General features: G+C 41.0%; 3 protein-coding genes across 3 annotated transcripts; 2 read left to right on the forward strand and 1 right to left on the reverse strand.

The window, feature by feature from the left end:
- The first annotated feature begins 274 nt into the window (after positions 1–274).
- zbed4 (zinc finger, BED-type containing 4) lies at positions 275–7,391 on the forward strand. The gene is made up of 2 exons (XM_020639542.3): positions 275–479; positions 2,571–7,391. Exon 2 carries the CDS (start codon positions 2,762–2,764, stop codon positions 6,548–6,550), a length of 3,789 nt encoding a protein of 1,262 aa, XP_020495198.2. The 5' UTR covers positions 275–479; positions 2,571–2,761; the 3' UTR covers positions 6,551–7,391.
- A 103-nt stretch (positions 7,392–7,494) lies between these two features.
- On the reverse strand, positions 7,495–11,255 carry alg12 (ALG12 alpha-1,6-mannosyltransferase). Its single transcript, XM_065951603.1, has 9 exons — positions 10,942–11,255; positions 10,028–10,160; positions 9,730–9,903; positions 9,407–9,601; positions 9,214–9,318; positions 8,877–9,099; positions 8,615–8,784; positions 8,244–8,319; positions 7,495–8,144 (listed from the first exon to the last, which is right to left on the reverse strand). The coding sequence occupies exons 1-9, from the start codon at positions 11,098–11,100 to the stop codon at positions 7,913–7,915; spliced, it is 1,467 nt and encodes a 488-aa protein (XP_065807675.1). The 5' UTR covers positions 11,101–11,255; the 3' UTR covers positions 7,495–7,912.
- Positions 11,256–11,421: 166 nt separating this feature from the next.
- On the forward strand, positions 11,422–15,701 carry creld2 (cysteine-rich with EGF-like domains 2). Its single transcript, XM_020639531.3, has 10 exons — positions 11,422–11,774; positions 11,933–12,015; positions 12,171–12,281; positions 12,432–12,523; positions 12,685–12,861; positions 12,975–13,073; positions 13,281–13,364; positions 14,167–14,262; positions 15,105–15,245; positions 15,333–15,701. The coding sequence occupies exons 1-10, from the start codon at positions 11,631–11,633 to the stop codon at positions 15,389–15,391; spliced, it is 1,086 nt and encodes a 361-aa protein (XP_020495187.2). The 5' UTR covers positions 11,422–11,630; the 3' UTR covers positions 15,392–15,701.
- The last annotated feature ends 2,621 nt before the right edge of the window (positions 15,702–18,322 follow it).

Consider the following 18,322-nt stretch of genomic DNA (forward strand, 5'->3'; position numbering starts at 1 on the left):
TATAATAATTATTATAACTATAGTTTAAAGTCACCCACATAGATAAAGAACTCCATATCTGAAGTCACTTTTGGTTTTAAAATTATTTTCGAATATATTGAATTTAGAAATAAAACGTCCCCAATCAGCATGAATAGAAACTTTTAATGAGTGGAAAAAAATCGTCAAATAGTAAATACGGGTTGATGTGTTTTTAAATGCGGTGCCATTACCATGTGCTGTGTAAATAGGTTATTACAAGCATTACCCATAGACAACCCTACCCATTGCCCTACAGAAGACCCTGCTGCGACCGGTGACATCATGAAAACATGTTCCTTCCGTCCGACGCTGTGTGGAGCTACTTCGGCCGAACGTGAACTGCTAGCTAACCAGGAGACAAAAGCAACAAAGTGAACCCCCCTCTGGATCAATCAAATGTGTCATTTTTTAACTGTTTAGGAGCCGAAACCCCGGTGATTACACGGTCACACTTCACAGTGAGTATCTTGAGCGTGTGTATACGTCTGAAAATGATTTAATGTGAGCAGGACGTCGTGGTGAGTTGCCGGTCTGATTCGGATCCCGTGTGGTTCGTGTGTTTGCCACGGCTGGGTTCTGCCTCGCCAGGTTAGCTCGTATGTCCTGTGTGTGGCCTAGCTGGCAGCTAACCAGCTAGCAGTTGGTGGTGAGGTCCGAAATTCACCAAAAGCCTCTCTCGCTCAATTACAATGTAGGGGGGCTGCAGTTGTAGAACTTAAATTGTCTGGAACATCTGTGCTAAAAAAAAAAAAAAGCCATGTGACAATGTACCCTGAATGACGTTTTTTGTGTTTATACCCTTGCGGCTAACCCAGTTAGCACAAGGATAGCCACCGTGGTGTTTACTGATGGTGTCGCGTCACTGCCAGTAGTATGTTGTTATTATTATAACATTAAATATATATTGTTACGATTGTGCATATTAGTTTCTTTCGTTGTTTTCTCTTGTAGGACATCTACAAGTTGGTATGCTGTGTGAAGATAAAAGCTAGACAGTCCGCTTTGGCAATTTTGTGCTGTCCTCTTGCTTCCTGACTAGCACTTTAGCCAAACCCGGAAAAACTGTCTGTCGCTGCTCATTAAGGAAATGGCTATTCATTGTTTTATAGTACCTCTCCAGTGAAACTAGGAATTAGACTAAGCATACAATTTGGTATGGAGGCATCGTTTAATGAAGTTTTAATCAGAAGAATTAACACAGATAGGTACAAGGTGACTGTATTTAGAGTCTCTCAGAGCTGATCTGTATCTCTGGTTGCATTGTTTGTTGTTTGGTCTTGTGTGTTTTAATGATCTCTAATATTAAAAGTAATAATATTATAACAAAACTCCTAACTGTTGAAATTAATATTTTCAACTATTTCCCTATGGATGTTTTGCTTTATCTGCACGATTTTTGCTTTTTAATGCACTAGTACAGGAAAAAAAAACAATAGCTCCTTTTGAAGAGATGGTACTTGGACTTAAAATTGAGTGCAAAGTGAATATGCAGTCGTGTTTTACACACCTTTTTTCTTGATTCCAAAGCTAGTAGTATACCTGGGATCAGAATGAGAGTAAAGAGAGATCTGTTAAGAAAACACACAATATTTGACAGTGGCAGCTTACTATGTAAACCCTATTAAATGAATGCAGTCCTATGCAACATCCCTATAATAAAAAAAAAAAACGACTTCCGTGAATAACTTACCTTGTTAGAGAGAAGATTATTCCACTCAGTGGTTACATTGAGGCTGAAGTTGTTTAGTTTTCCTTTTATATAGAGGCATTTTGGCCACTGTGATTATATTTGTCAGCTCGATTAGGATTTAAAACATCTCATCAAAGTGGTTCAAACTGAAAGTGTAGATTTTTATTTCTTTTATTTTGTATTACTCTCCATGTATTTAGGCTAGGTTGAACTTTAACACAGGTCAAATATTTTCCTTGCCCATTTTACACTACATAAATGACTAATGACTATTTAAATATTGTTGTGCTGATAATAAATTCATAGACTATATCCAAATATTGTGGCAGGAATCATAGATTAGGGGTCTCTGTAATTACGAGTCATTTTCTACAATTGTAAGTACCTCAGGATGTGCCAATGAGTGCTGCCATCTGCTGAAGTGTGTGGGCTTAATGAAAACAGGAAACACAACTATCCCTGTTCCCTTCATGAAATATGTGTCCTCCTGAAGACCTGTATGCCAGGCCTAAACATGCACATGAGACAGCGTAGCCTCATGAATGCCAAAATTAATGCTGCGTTGGTGTGGGTTGACAGCTGGTTAATTCAGCATTTGGAAGTTTACTACCACAAAGATGCATTCAAAGGAAAAATGATGATGAATATTGGCAATATGTTGTATGAGTCCTGAGAAATAGTGTTTTAAAGCAAGAGTTTTGACAACAGCAATGCATCAACTGTTTCTGCCATACCTTGTATGAAGATCCAGTTCAATATTTTGTATAGAATTAAAAGATCATCAAATGTTGTGTACAAAAAAAAAAGATTTTTAGAAATACACAGTGTTTAAATTGTTCTTCTCTCTCCCTCTCTGTAGATTATGTGTGGAGAGCTGGAAATCCTTAAGGCCTAAATGGAGAGGGGCAAGCAGGCTTACTGTGTCCCTGACAGCCACACACTTTCTACAACCCCTGCTTGAGCTGCAGTATCGATGACTACTCCTGAAAAAATTGATTACAGTTGATGACACAGACCTGACAACTCTAAAGAAACCCTTGGGCTGCTGCCATGGATGGGGAGGAAGAGGTCTCTCACACCATTGAGGATATGGATAGTGAGCCCAATGGCTTCATAGAAAATAAAAGAAGAGAGGCAAAAGGGACCTGCCTGAAAATTGAGGGCCAGGATGGTTACGTGTTCAAATCCTACACCATTAACCCTCACGAGGCTGCAGACGAAAAGTCAACTGCTTGCTCCTCGTTAACACTGGATACAGACTCTCCCCCTTCTTTCAATTTATCTTCTCAGGATGAAAAACAGCTGGAGTCAGACCAAGCAAGTGAAACTGATCCAGCTTCTCCAGCTCTTTCAAATAATTGCCTAAACACTGACACTGAGGGAAATACAGAGAGTGAAAAGTATGAAAATGGCAATGAAGAAAGTCAACATATCAAAGAGGAGATCGGGGAAACAAATGGACTGAAGGAGGAAACCCAGGATGATGAAACCCAGGATGATGAAAGGCTAGCATTTGGTAGCTCAGTTGGTCCCTTTGTAACTAAAGATGGTGATGATTACAGTAATTTACTAAGTGGATACACAAGCACCCTTTATGATGTTGCCATGGATGCTGTCACCCAGAGCCTTTTGTCATCTATGAGGAGTAATACCAACCCGAGGAAAAAATCTCCTGCATGGAATCATTTCTGTATATCACCAAGGGACAGTACCAAAGCAATCTGTTTATACTGCATGAAAGAATTCAGTAGGGGAAAAAATGAGAAAGACCTCAGTACAAGTTGTTTAATGAGGCATGTACGAAGGGCTCACCCCACTGTGCTTTTACAAGATGGAGATGCATCCTCTAACAATCTGAATAGCTCTCCTTCCTCATTTTTGATACCTCCCACCCCAAACTCACCAAAAAATGGAGACTTGACTAATAGCGTCGTCTCTTCTGCCTCAAAGAACACTTCACCGTCCACTTCCTCAGCTGAAAATTCAGATCTTTCTTCCAAAGTAGTGTTACCAAAAGTCGAACCAAAACTAGAACCATATACCAACACTGACAGTCTTTTCAGCTCACTCTCAGCCTCACATTCCAATGAAAGCATCCTCGAAGACATGGCAGAAGGAGGGCCAGAGCGTCTTCCTGGGACCCCTAAAAGCTCAAGTTCCCGTCGGAGATCAGCTGTATGGAAACACTTCTACCTGTCACCTGCTGATAATTCCAAAGCCGTTTGCATCCATTGCATGAATGAATTCAGTAGGGGTAAAAATGGAAAGGATCTAGGGACTAGCTGTCTTATTCGTCATATGTGGAGGGCCCACAAAGAGGTTGTCATTGAGGAAAATGGACAGGGCAATCACATCCCCCCACCGTATACAAACCCACCCTCACTATTGTCCCGCACACAACTACAAGATCCACTGGATTTAAAAAAAGAATCACCTCTTCTGCCAGCCTCACCAGAAACCTTATCAGATGAATTACCCCTAAACATCGAGGAAAGCATGGATATAAAAGAAGAATGTGATGAGGCTATGCATCTCTCAGGACAGGAGTCGTCTGTCAGTCTCTCCTTCAGAACTCAAGGTGAGGATACACCCTTACCTTCTTTACCATGTGACCTCCCTGAAGGTCAAAGCCTCAATCAGGATCATTCAGTTTTCCAGCAAAACAAGAAGATCATGAAACGGGTGAAATCTGAAGTGTGGCATCATTTCATAGTGTCACCGGTTGACCAGTTAAAAGCACTGTGCCGTTACTGTCCATGTGTCATCAGTCGGGGGAAACGGGGCGACTTTGGTACAAGCTGTCTCATGAGGCATCTAATGAGACGCCACCCAGACGTCCTCAAAAACCAAAAAAGCACAGATGAGAAGAAATCCTCTCCTCATCCTTACACCAATCTCACAGCAACAGATGCAGTTTCAACCAAAGAAACTGAGAGCCCTGCCAGTGAGAAAAAGTCACAAACCATGCCTGTTTTCAGCAAAAAGACGTCAAAACTGTGGAACCATTTTTCCATTTCCCCTGCTGACCCCACAAAGGTGGTTTGTTTGCACTGTAGCCGCACAATTAGCAGAGGCAAAAAGACTACGAACCTCGGCACAAGCTGCCTCTTCAGGCACATGCAGAGGTTTCATGGACATGTTCTTGAAAGTAACAAAACTATCTCAGGTGATGTGCCGTCTGCTGAAATTCACGTTAAACAAGAGCTCATGGACACTAATGTTTATGAGACGGAACAGAACCATGAGAGGTTTGATGAACACCACCCGGTTGCCAAAAAAATCACCAAACTTATTGCAGAAATGCTCGCACTGGATCTTCAGCCATCAGCTATGGTAGAGAATGCTGGACTGAACAGACTACTAGAGCACCTCCAGCCTCAGTATTCTCTACCACCTTCTTCTTACTTTACCAGCACTGCCATACCAGATATGTACGAAAGGGTGAAGGACGTTGTGCTGACCCACCTGAAAGAGGCTGAAGGTGGTGTCGTACACTTCACAACTAGTATTTGGGTTAGCAGCCAAACAAGAGAATACCTGACACTTAATGCCCACTGGGCAACATACGAGTCCAGTGTCAGACCACAGGGTCAGGACTTTCACTGCTCCGCTCTCCTCAGTGTCTCACAAATAGACTGTGATCAAGATATGCATGACATCCCAAAGCAGCTTGAGTATCTATGGGATACTTGGATCACCTCATCAGGGCTGAAAAAGGGGTTCACTGTCACTGATAACAACACCATCAGAAACACCTTAGAGGACCATGGCCATGTCACCATGCAGTGTTTTGGACACACTATAGACCTCATTGTTACCGAAGCCATAAAGAGCCAGAGAATGGTTCAGAACCTTCTGAGTATTGCACGAAAGGTCTGTGAACGTGTGCACCGCTCGGCAAATGCCAAGGAGAAACTGGCTGAGCTCCAGAGGGTCCACCAGCTTCCAGAGAACCAACTGATTCAAGATGTTCCTTCTAAATGGAGGACCTCTTTTTCAATGCTGGAGCGGCTGGTGGAGCAGAAGAAAGCCATCGATGAACTGTCAATAGAGTGCAATTTCAGGGAAATGATCAGCTGCGATCAGTGGGAGGTTATGCTGTCGGTCTGCAATGCACTGAAACCTTTCGAAGTCGCCTACAGGGAGATGAGCAACCGCACTGCCACTCTGGGACAAGTGATACCACTCATTCACATCCTGAACAGAAAGATAGACCTGCTGTTTGATGAAACTGTGGGCATTGACAACATGCTCAAGTCTTTAAAGGAAGCCATGGTGAGCAGAATGTCTGCCACTCTGTATGACCCACGATACACCTGGGCCACCATGCTGGACCCACGATATAAGACTTCATTGTTCACAGAGGAGGAAGCTGAGCAGTGGAAACAGGATCTAATCCGGGAGCTGGACTCATCATCTTCTACCTCAGTGGCAGTTAAGCCTCCCCTGCCCAATGGCTGCAACGAGGCCCCAGTTTCATCCAACACCCCCAACTCAAACAACCTTTGGTCCCTTATGGCTGATATCCGACAAAAGATAAAACACGAGGAAAAGCCAAAGTCCTCAGAGCTGGCAGTGCTGGAATACCTTGAGGAAGACATACTTGATCAAAGCTGTGACCCCCTTGACTACTGGAACCTTAAAAAGTTCCTGTGGCCTGATCTTGCCAAAGTAGCCGCCCGCTATGTGGGCTGCCCGCCCAGCATTGTCCCAGCAGAGACGCTGTTCAGCACAGCTAGTGTCAACTATGCCCTAAATCAGCCCAGGCCTTTATTGGAGAACATGGAGGGTTTGCTCTTCCTTAAGGTTAACCTCCCTTTGATTTATTTTCAGTACTGATTTATTGTTAAGCAAAACTTCAAAAACCCTTTATCAAGGACCAAGTTGCGTAGCTGTGAAATGGGGTTGTTGAGCAAAATGTAAAATATGGATTTATACACTGATTATTATTGAGGCCAGATTTTTGAGGTTTTATGTGATGTGTACTACTGTTAAACACTTTGGAGCTGTTTGGAGGGGTCTCAGTCAAAAGTGTATCAGGGAGGGAGGGAGGGAGGGAGGGTAGGAGGGTTTTTTTTCCTAGCTGTAGGGGTTGGTGATTAAGTGTTTGCTTGTAAATTTGATGTTTTCGTTTTTTTTGTCGACTCTCTCCTCGTGCCTTATCCAAAACTACTTCAGGTCAAAAATGCTGTAAATATTTTGTTAAATTGCGCAAATCACTTCAGGATTCTTTTTTTTTTTTGATAATTATGTATTAAAGATAGATGCAGAGTTGTTTTCGGAATGGAAACATGGCCCAAAAATAAATGCTGTGACTGAAAGATGTTTTAAGTTAATGTTATTTAATTTTCATTGTGAATTTGTGGCTCATGGTACTGTCATTTAGAAGTAGAACTTTTTTTTTTTTTTTTACTTGCTGAATTGTTTTTAATAAGATGTATGATATTGCTGTATTTTCAGAATAAGCAGTTTGTTTGGAATATACAATTTGTCTCTTAAGCACAATTTAAGTTTATGTCCAGGGGATTAAATTATGGGTTTATTATTGAGAAAAACAATGTACTGTACATTTTTATATGAAATGACTTCGGAACCTAATTTGATAAATGTTTTAGCATTCAGACTGGAACCATGCAAATTTTTGTGGTCATTTGTAAATAAAGGTTTTCCTTATGCAATATTTCTTAAGTTTTTTTTAAATTGGTTTTTAAGTGTAGATAATTTTATATTGAGTGTAATAGGTTAAATCATTTAAGGCTTCAAACTAAATCCCAATGCAACAGTTAAATTTCAAACACTCGGTTTTATTTATCTGAAAAGGTGTATCTACAAAAAATATACAAACTACTATCTGAGGTACAGAATATACATTTCCTGTCAAATCGTTTCTCCTTGGCTGCAAGATTAATTGTTGTTCCTGTTCTTATGCAAAAGTAATTCAAAGCTTGTTTGAGAAAATATGAAATATTACCCATTTTTAACCATCATGAAGAAAGGTCATGCATTATATGAATTCACTTGTGTAGCACTTGACGACACAAACCCTAGTGGAATGTCATGAATAACAGGCAGGTTACTCTTCATATCAGGAAAAAAAACCTTGACAATCCATTTTACCTTTGGTCTTGTGTTTTGTAGTCGTTCTTAAAACCCAAAACATTTGTTCATCAACAAACCATTCCTACACATTCACGCTTTTTGCTAACCGCTTACATCTCTTCTCTCCATCAGCACAGTTTTTCTCTCTAACCGCACTGTGATCGGAGGGAGGTGAAACAAGTTGAAGGCGATGCTGCTGTAACCTTCTATGAAGGCCAGAGGATGATGAGTGTCCTGGAGTAGCTTTATCTTTGTTACATTAGCCTCCATCAGTAGGTGAGAGTACAATTTGACCTCAGGATTTGTGAGGCTGAGGTCCTCACGTTTATCATACCTGTTGGAAGAAAAAAAAAAAAAAAAATCACCATTACAAAAGTGATATTTTTTTTAGTTTTAGCTGTAAATGTAAAATACAAAAAAAAAAAAAACTTGCCTCCAGTTTGTGTTCAGCTCCAAAAATCGAGATACTCCAGTTTCAGCTGCATAGGTGTCGATATGAACAAAGACATCTGAGAAGGTAAAGGCATTGAATAACATGTGAGAACTGTTGGTATTACATTTTATTTATTAATCTGCATTCCCACTAACTACATTGGTAGACAGTCTATTAAAATGGTAAGTCATACAAATATGCTCTTAATACATGGGCAAATAACTTAACAGTAACTATATATGATATAAGTAGAAGTACATGCACAATATGGAAAATAAATAACTGATAGCAATTCAAGAAACCAAAATGTGGCGTGCATGTACAATAGTATTTTTATTAGTTAAAATGATTTGATAGGTAGTGGTTCTGACCTGCTTTGTCTGGGAGAAGCCTGTGTAGTTCCTGCATTCCCCGGCCCCCTGGGTAGTTGTGGTGGGAAACATAAAGACAAATACTTGTGTACGCTGCATTGGTCATCAGCTGGCCAACCACAAACACAGAGCCCAGTTTATACATCCAGGATTTCTGGTAGTTGCATAAGCTGAAATAAAAGGTAAAAAAAAAAGTAATTAATTCAAAAGCTCCAGGCTGTATTTTTGAATGCAAGAACTGAGGTAATATGATTCAACTTACATGAAAGATGAGCCTCTAGCAGCCACCAAACTGAGCACAGGGAAGGTGTATATAATGAAGCGCATCTCCTTATGGGGCAGCAGGGAGTAGATGAGGATGAAGCCCACGGTGGGAAGCAGAAGCAGCCTCATCCGCCTGTCAAGGAGGCCGAGGGGGACGAAGAGCAGAGTGCAGCCCAGAGCTCGGGGCACGGCAGAGTAAAAGTACCACAAAAAGGGAGAGGTTTACTGGGGGGGGGATGAAAGTCAAGGATCATTTTAGTAAGAACATAAATGTGATGGCTAAAACGAAAACACACGTGGGAGTGTACTTGAGTTGACAAAAAAAAAAAAGGATATTCCCCAGTTGGAACTTTTGTTAAGAACAGTGTTGTACCACAGAACCTGACCTTCAGGCCACAAAAGCTTCCTCCAAAAGAAGGAGTCATTGGCCACTGTTAAGGCTATAGAAGACAAGAGAACATTAAAACCCAGATCAGTGTCATTTATTGAGTATAGAATATTTCTATGCTGTACATCACTACTACTCACCCAGTGACATGATTCCAGCAGGGAAAGCATAGTAAAGTAGCTGCATCAGTCCAAGCCTCTTACTCAACAGTGATATCAGTAACATGAGACCCAAGAAGATGCAGAGCTCCGACCGGAACACTATGATGGCTAGAGCAGAGAGGCTGATGAAGCGGCCATGCTTTTGAGCAATCCAAGATGTGAATGCTACAAGAACTGATGGGGGGGGGGGGGGAGAAAAATGTAATGTCATCATGTAATTCATAGAACTACTCCCAGATTAAAGAAACAGAAAAGCAAAATCCTTAATCCAGAGTCTCTGGATTATTACAAGTGTATCTTACCTATTGGCAGTGCAAACACATTAGGCAGTGTCCTGGTGCTGTAGAACATTAGGTGAAACTGGGAAGCACACATCAGACAGAAGAGCCCCGCAACTGTGGAGCCAAACTGCCTCCTCGCCTCCCTCTGCATGTGCCATAGTGCACCAATAACACACAGGCCCAGCGAAGCTCGGACTGCACAGAGAACATCAAGAGAGCGCTTGTCAGATTAGTTTGAAGTGTTACATACTAAAAAAAAAAAACACAACATTACAGTGGTTTTGATAGTTCCACTAAGTGTTAGATAATAGTGGTTGACCTGTGAGCTGAGTGTAGAATTTCGGCGCATCCAGCAGGGAGGACAAAAACACGACAGGGGAGCTGATTAGGGAAAGGAAGACGGGACCAAGGAAAGTCCGTGGCACGACCCCGGGGAACTCATGATGGTCATACTGAAAGACAGAGCAGACCGTTTTCAACAATAGCACAACCAGCAACTACAGACAGCTGGGAAGCCACAATCTTTTCCTGAATGTCATTAAAGCTCCAAAACAGCTTCTATATGGATCCTGAGCAGATATAGTTTTACAGTTGGGTGCATTTGTTGACAGTGCAAACTCATTGTAGAGGGAATATTTGACTTAATGATAAAGTTATGTATCATTCTACAACTTACAAGTCTATATATTTAATAGCTGCAAGATTACATGCAATAGCTCAGTAAGAATAATGAACACACTTGCTGGACAATGCCTCTTGAGACAGGTTCCCTTTAATCACCGTCTCACTCTCTCTTTTTCTGATATTTATTGTGTTGCACTAGTGTTTCTGGTGTTAAATTGTTAACTTTATCTCTGTATTTCTTTCAATTTGTGTCAGTGTGATGGCACTAGGAAATGTTTGCTTTAAATGCCTCTGAATAATCCGAAAACAGATGGGCCGTGTTGAGGCCAGACATGAAAACACATGTGAATTCATTCATATTTACATTTTATATTTTAAAAATTGATTTAATAGCATAAAGTGAACAACTTTAGGAGGAAAAAAAAAAGACTGTTCCTTTAAAAAAAAAAAAATAATAATAATCCTTCTGCTACTGTAATGAAGTTTGTATGGTTCTTTCAACGTTTTCACAAAAGTTGTATTTGGAAAATAATTATAATTATTCACTGGTGCTCTGCATGGTTAGCTTGTTAGCACATGATTGTTCCTGCAGTTATAACATCTCCTTACCTTGTCAAAGTCAAGTCTGTGGTACAAAATGTCGTGCACCGCTTGCAAATTAAAGCTCTCCTCAACTTTGGTGAACGGACAGATAAACAAGTGCAAGAGAGACACAGCTATCAATAAAAACAACAGTGGCAGCCCCCAAACATTCCTTTTCTCAGCCATGACAGCTGAAAGATGATTACCACTTCCGGTAGATTGGGGAAGTATAATCGCTACAAGTACTCACATTATTTATCTAGAACGGAGTTAAAGTATTGTAAACATAACATATCAAAAGCTGCACCTTAAACGTAAAACAAAATCACGTTGAATAATTCTACGTGTGTCTTGAATTTTACACGTGGGGGGGGGGGGGGGGGGGGAAGGAGCGCTTTGTCCCGAGCGTGGCGGCTTGCGATTGGTCGAACAATTGATTGGCGGGCAGTCGGAGCAAATCAGCGCAAGCCACAATACAACCAAAAGGCTGACGCGGAAATCGAAAACAGCTTCGTTTTTTTTTTTTTTCCCCCAACACCCGGCATGTAAATAACACTCTGTTGCGCTTTGCATACGAAACGCTCAATCGATTTTAAGCGAATAAATACCGATATAGTAGTTTTAGAAACCTTGCAGCACTTTAATGTGACACCTGCTTGTGGAGGGGCTGCAGCGGGTGTCCTGATATGAAACTGTGTATGAATTGATCGGCTGAGATGCTGTCCACCGGTCCAAAGCTGCGGCTTGTGCGGCTTTTGTCCTGCATCACTCTTGTTTTACTCTTTCAAGTGACTGGGGCCAAGAGGGATTTCAAAAGTGGCTGTTCAACATGTAAGCAGATAACTGATAACTTCGAGAAGGTAAGAGAGCCGGAGAGCTAACCTATCTCTGTCTGTGTGTTTGTTTTCCCATGCTGTTTATGTTTTTTTTTCCACCCCATCTAATGCTGTTAATTTCTGCCCTATCTCCAATCCATCACTGTTTCTCCCCTAATCAATGAAACTCTTCATATTTTAAGGGTTTTGACAGAACAGCAAAGCAGAACTTTGGTGGAGGCAACACAGCATGGGAGGAGAGGAAACTGTCTAAGTATGAGACCAGGTAAGGTCATTGCATCCTGTTCTATCCAAACTACAGGTCACTCTGCCCCCAGAAATGAGTTATCAGGGCTGATGTTTGCTTTCCGCCACAGCTGCAGTCTCTTTTCATACATTGGCGGTCAATGATCTGCGTTTCCTCTCATGCTTCCTTGACAGTGAGATCCGCCTGATGGAGATCGTGGAGGGGCTTTGTGACAGCAGCAGCTTTGAATGCAACCATATGCTGGAGGAGCATGAGGATCATTTCGAGACGTGGTGGTTCAAAAGGTGGGTGTTGGCTTGTGTAATTGTTGCAGCCTCAAGTGACAGAGGTTTTACCTGCTCGGGGGGTTTTAAAGTTTAGTGAACAGGCGGTTCCGCTCAGTAATGCAAAGGCAAACCTGACGTCTTCTTCTTTGGTTTCCTGTTGCAATGCAGGAAAACAAAGCATCCGGATTTGCATAAGTGGTTCTGCATTGAAACCGTCAAAGCGTGCTGTCCGAAAGGGACATTTGGACCGGACTGCAACGGTGAGGAAAAGCTTTCCATGAAAACTTTGACTCTTCTGTGCGTTGGTTGCATTTCTGGCACACTGTTCAAACTGTCGCAAAAAAATCTTTGTTTTGGCCAAAGACTGAACATGTGATGTGCTTATGATGTCATTTTTTTTTTTTTTTTTTAAATCTTAAAGCGTGTGTGGGAGGCTCTGACACACCCTGTCACGGAAACGGAAAGTGTGACGGCGACGGGACCCGCGGGGGGAACGGACAGTGCAGCTGCGACCACGGTTATAAAGGGGATTTCTGCCTGGACTGCATCGACGGCTACTTCAATGAAGTGAGGAATGACACATTCTCTCTGTGCACAGGTACACGTCTGCATACATGTAACGGATGCATCAGTTTGCGTCTATGATCAAACAAAGTCAAACGTTGGGAATGTGAGACCAGTTGTGAATCCGAATGCGCTTCCTCCTACCAGAATGCCACTCCTCCTGCAAAACCTGCACGGGAGCGACCCACCAGGACTGCGATGAGTGCAAAGAAGGCTGGGAGGAGGATGACCAGGAAGCTTGTGTTGGTATGAGAGCCGTGTTGTAGATCACCACTGTCAAAGAAATACGGCGTAAACCTCCAAATGAATCCTCGTGTTAAAGAAAGACACTTCCATTATTTAAGATATGACATTTACAGGGGAAATACTTACCTGCAGGTGGATTTTAAACTAATGGGATATGTAAGACATGTTTCTGTTAAGATGCCTAACAGTCTATGTGTTGTGTTACAGATGTAAACGAGTGCTCGGCAGACCCTCCTCCTTGTAAAGAAGATCAATACTGCCTTAACACGGAAGGCTCCTACTCCTGCAAGGGTAAGAGGTCATAGGCTTTAGGTGTCAACTTCATGCTCTTATTTTGACAACCAACCAACCAACAATTTGTGAAATGACTAAAGCCTGACATATTCATGCAGGACTTTTGCCTGGATAGCTTTTTTTTAAGAGGAGAAATGTCTCAATCACTGATAATTATATTAAATGAATAACATATCAAGCATATTAAACGTGTTGTACATTGTCAACACATTCTAGTGTGGTTTGAAGTCTGCTTTGATGCTCTGCGGAGAATGACATGACATCATTTCTAAATTACCTACAACAGGGGTGTCGATCTCATGTTGGGTCCGGGTTTCTTTCAAATGAAACGGACTATTTTTGCCAACATCACTATAACTCAAAACGTAGACATCTAGACTGCTGTGTGATTTTATTTTTGTTTCTAATCATTTAAAATAAGGTACTCCTAGAACTGCATGTTAACACGTAAAAATGTAGAATGACATTAAGTGGAGCGGTTAACGGTAACAAAACAAGTCAGGCAGAAATCATCAAGCTATCCTTTTTCATTATATGAAGAAGTTCTGCTTCAAATGTAATGTTTTTTGCCATTCATTAAAGATGACTTTATGAGACTGCAGGTTGCAGCTTTAATACAAAATACACTGTGCCGTCTTTGTGCGTAAATCTAGGAAGCATTTTAGCGCTGTTCCGCAGCTAAACCATCAGACCTCTGTGTGATTGGACAGCCTGTGTGTTGTGTTGTTTTTGGATTAGAAGGAAGTGTTCAATTAAAATGACAATTGTATTTAAAAAAATGTGCATTTCTCCTTCACAGCCTGTGACAAAGAGTGCTCAGGCTGCACTGGAGCCGGTCCTGATAAGTGCAAAGATTGTGCCACCGGGTACCAAGACACAGAGGGCACCTGCACAGGTATATATGTATTTAAATCCCCATTTGGAGCATTCAATTTGTCTTCCCATTGGTCTACCCACAAAGCAATGACTACAATATTAAGGAGACGTAAACAATAGGCTGTAATTTTTAAACAACAATGAAATACAGTACCTGACGACTGTATTTTTTACAATTGTAATATTCTTGTGACAACAAAGACGTTTTGTGTTCCAAGAAATAAGAGATATTATACTTACAGACACAGACAACACATGAAATACATTTTCCAAGTACAGTCTCAGAAAGTTCGAGGGTTCTTCATCTTCACAGTCAGACTCAAAGAGGGCTGAGGCTGCCCATTCCGTTGACAGTAAATCTCTTCTTTCCAATTCATCCTAATAATACGTTTCACTGACAAAAAGTCCAATGTGATGATTCTTTATGTCAGCATTGACTTTGTGTTTCTTAGCCCAATACAAAAGAAGGCAAACTAGTTGGCAGAGTTAAAAGACAGCCTTGAGATGACCTCACTCCAAAAAGTCATCACAGAAGGGCAATAGATCAGAGTTCCTGCCTCCTCACAGCCATGCCAACACAAATGTGAGAGGGAATTATACATTTTCTCGACCCCTTTAGTTTTAAGGTTCGTCCGAGGAGTAGTGAGTAACGGCCTACCGGTGGATCTCAGGTTGCATGAGGGCTGGTAGAGGGTCAGGGGGTCAGGAGGTCAGCAATGCAAGTCACTGGATTTAGTTGAGACTAAGAAAGTGTTCCAACCACTCGTTATGATAAAGCCTTCTGACTTAGTGGACACAGAAAACAAAAACATTGTTTGACTTTCGTCAGTGTATGACCTGCTGCATTGTTTGTTTCTTCAGATATTGATGAGTGCTCACAGCCAGAGTCGGTATGCTCTGCAGAGCACCAGGAGTGTCTCAATAATAAAGGCAGCTATGCGTGCATCTGCTCGGTAGGATTTGAGGAGCTAGATGGCGAGTGTGTCCAAACGCCACTACCAGGTGAGGATAAGTGTTGATTGAAGGACTAGTTGCACAACTTTTAAATTACAAACTTTGAAAACTTTGTTTTATGCTTATTGTCATCAGATAAAGAGGAGGACTCGGATGCTGCTGAGACAAACACAAGTCCACATAACGAGCTTTGATGTAGTATTAACCGGGACCAAGGTGTGTCGAAATTTCTGTGCATCTGAAGGCGGTTTAAAAAAAAAGAAATCCTCAACCACATGCACTTACTGTACAAGCTGCACTTCAAACCAACAGATGCAGTTAAGACATTGAATTTTCAGCTGCCGATCATGGACTTAAGGACAAAAAGAAACAATTCATGCTCTGAGTATGCTGGTCATTGTTGTTTCTCCTTGGTGTGCTCAAACAACCACTTGTCTTTATTTGTTGAATGGTTTTAACATTGCAAGTGTTTGAATAAAGGTGAATTATGTCAAATTTAACAAACCCATGTCACCTAAATGTGTCACTTTTTAATTTTGGAGTTCAGGATGTTGTACTATGGATTTAATGAGCAGGTTGAATGTGGCTGATGCTTGTGTTATGTTGCAGTGATCCTAAATGACCACATGGTGGCAGTCTAATACCGAATATGGATAGCTCACATCTGTATGAAGAGGAGTGCTTCACCTAAGTTGATTGCAAAGGGCTAGAAAATGAATTGCTGTGTATTTAGATACCTTACATATATGTTTATATCTCACAGCTTTATTTAATGCATGTCCAGATTTAAGTGTCTTTTTACTTTGCACATCAATACTGTTTATTTAAAACAATATTGTGTATCCTTACACTGACAGTATTTTCCAACAGTATTAACCCAGTTAATTTTCCTATTGGACCTTGACTGCAAAAAAAAAAAAAAAAAAGCATTTTATCACTGACATCTTCCATACTGTCACCACTTCGATGTTAGGATACCTCTTTTTGGAAAGACCTTCCTCAGGCCCCACTTGGATCAAAGCATATTTTTCTAACCCAGGTCTCACCTTGCAATAAGGCTTCCCAGCTTCCTGTGGTATGATGTCAGCTGTTTTGATTTGACCAGCTTGCCAAGAAAGGCAGCCAGTTGAGACCTGTCTGAGCTGGAAGTGAGGCAGCAGAGATGCAATCATTCCACAGGCTCCCCCAGCAGCCCCTCCCCACCACCAACACCAACACCACATTTCACTCTTGGATGTTAAGTCTGTTCTGTGGAAGGCTTTTCATCAGGGAGGATGGGAAACATTCCTTTGAATTGATAAGGAACTATGTGTAAATGCATTTAAAGCTACTTAAAGCTGGAGTCCATTCTTTGATTTGGATTAATCCCAAATGTGCACTGTTATCTATACTCGTCTAAAACAGAGGACTAAGTACTAGTCTTCACACATGATGACATTATTAAATCATATTTTATTCAATTTGGTCTTAGGAGGTGTACAAAAGCACAATTGTTTAATCATATACATCAAAACTGACAGTAAAACATATCCAGAATGTGTTAGCCCAACATACCTTAGCTCAGTTAAGTAGTTTGAGATTTTAGGTTATGGTAACCATAACAACTTCACCATAATATGGTTTAGTTGTTTTATTTCCAAAAATTAAATATGACGATTAATTTTGTCTGTTGAGTTACAACCATAGATTGTCAATATTAATGGAGGAAGCCTGAGTGATGTCACCCATCTGTTACTGCAGGGGGCTGTGGAGGCTCATCGGTGATAGCCGCCATGCTGGAAATCCTGTCTCAGCCTAACTTGCAGTCAACCTAACGACAGACTAAAAGCTGGAGCTAAGGAGGATTTTAAGCCCTCAGACAAACTGTTACATCATCCCACCTGTTAATCAGGTCAGCTACATGCCTAACTATGGATAACACAATTCATTCATAAAATCAAAATGGATATGTTATTTTTTTAAAAGTGCCCCCTGTACATTGTGTGCCCATGAAGACAATAACTAATCAGAAATATATCATTTTTAGGACCAGGCTGTCAACATAGTTAGTTTAGTAGTCTCTACTGTTGAAACAGGCTTTTTTGAATGTGGTGTGTATGTGACTTCAGGGCTCTTGGAGCCAACATCAAGTGGACCATCGTCCAACTGAAGGTATTTGAGTTTCCACATCGGCTTCATTTTTCAACACCAGAGGTTGCCACTTGGTTAAAACAAGCAATCGTTATATGCTGGTTAACTAAGCTGTACACAAAAACTGTAAACTATGAAAAACCTAGACAAGCTCTATGTGGGTACAACATGTTTTTTTTTTATATTAGCGATAAAGGATGAATATAAAAATGTGACCTTTAAAGATTCAGGTTGTATGATTTTTGTTACCTCTGAACAGAGTTTGGCTAGCCTTTCCCAGTCTTTATGCTAAGCTCTCATTACTTTTTAAAGCAAGTACCAATCTTCCTGTCTCCAATTCAAAAAGTTAGCGAACAAACATATTCCCTAAATCTGACACTATGCCTTTAAAATGTATTTTTTTTTAATCTCAATTAGGCTAAACCAAAGATGTAATAAGACAAGAGACAAAACAACAGTGCCAAAGCAACATAATAAACCTCAAAATACTCCTTGGTCAACTGGACAATTCATGTTTCATCATAAGCTCAAGGGAGAAGTTGTTTGTTTTTGTGAGAAGGGTTATGCAAGGCATGCAAAAGAAGGCATTAGCATGAGTCAGCATACTGGCTACATGAGTCAGTGTGCAGCACCTATTGATGCTGAAACAACACCTATTGAGGTAAATTTAGTCTTTATTAGAGCGTTTGACAGAGAAGAGAATTATTTGATATGATGCTTCATAGCTTGGAGATGAGATAACCTCTCCACTTTCACCACCTCTGTGAGATAAACTGCTCAACCGGAAAAATTAGCAATCATGTTGCAACAAGCTGATGCTGAGTGACTGGCTACCATGAGTAATCACTTTGGATTCACCTGGCTTTTCCTACACTCAAGGGCTCTTTATTTTCCACACACAGAGCCACTGTTGAGATTTGATGATTCAAGCTAGAGTAAGATGATACGACCTACTCCACCCTTCTACTCAGAGTAAACCACAGAGTGGAGCTGTA

This window comes from Labrus bergylta, chromosome 23, assembly GCF_963930695.1.
Source record: "Labrus bergylta chromosome 23, fLabBer1.1, whole genome shotgun sequence".
NCBI lineage: Eukaryota > Metazoa > Chordata > Actinopteri > Labriformes > Labridae > Labrus > Labrus bergylta.

Coding starts and splice junctions, on each gene's coding strand:
- alg12 (XM_065951603.1), bottom strand. CDS start 11,100: ATGGCTGAGAAAAGGAATGTTTGGGGGCTGCCACTGTTGTTTTTATTG. Junction 9,100..9,213: donor CAAAAGTTCCAACTGGGGAA/TATCCTTTTTTT, acceptor CCCCCCAGTAAA/CCTCTCCCTTTTTGTGGTAC. Junction 8,145..8,243: donor GAGCTGAACACAAACTGGAG/GCAAGTTTTTTT, acceptor TTCTTCCAACAG/GTATGATAAACGTGAGGACC.
- zbed4 (XM_020639542.3), top strand. CDS start 2,762: ATGGATGGGGAGGAAGAGGTCTCTCACACCATTGAGGATATGGATAGT.
- creld2 (XM_020639531.3), top strand. CDS start 11,631: ATGCTGTCCACCGGTCCAAAGCTGCGGCTTGTGCGGCTTTTGTCCTGC. Junction 12,524..12,684: donor ATTTGGACCGGACTGCAACG/GTGAGGAAAAGC, acceptor TAAATCTTAAAG/CGTGTGTGGGAGGCTCTGAC. Junction 13,074..13,280: donor TGACCAGGAAGCTTGTGTTG/GTATGAGAGCCG, acceptor GTTGTGTTACAG/ATGTAAACGAGTGCTCGGCA.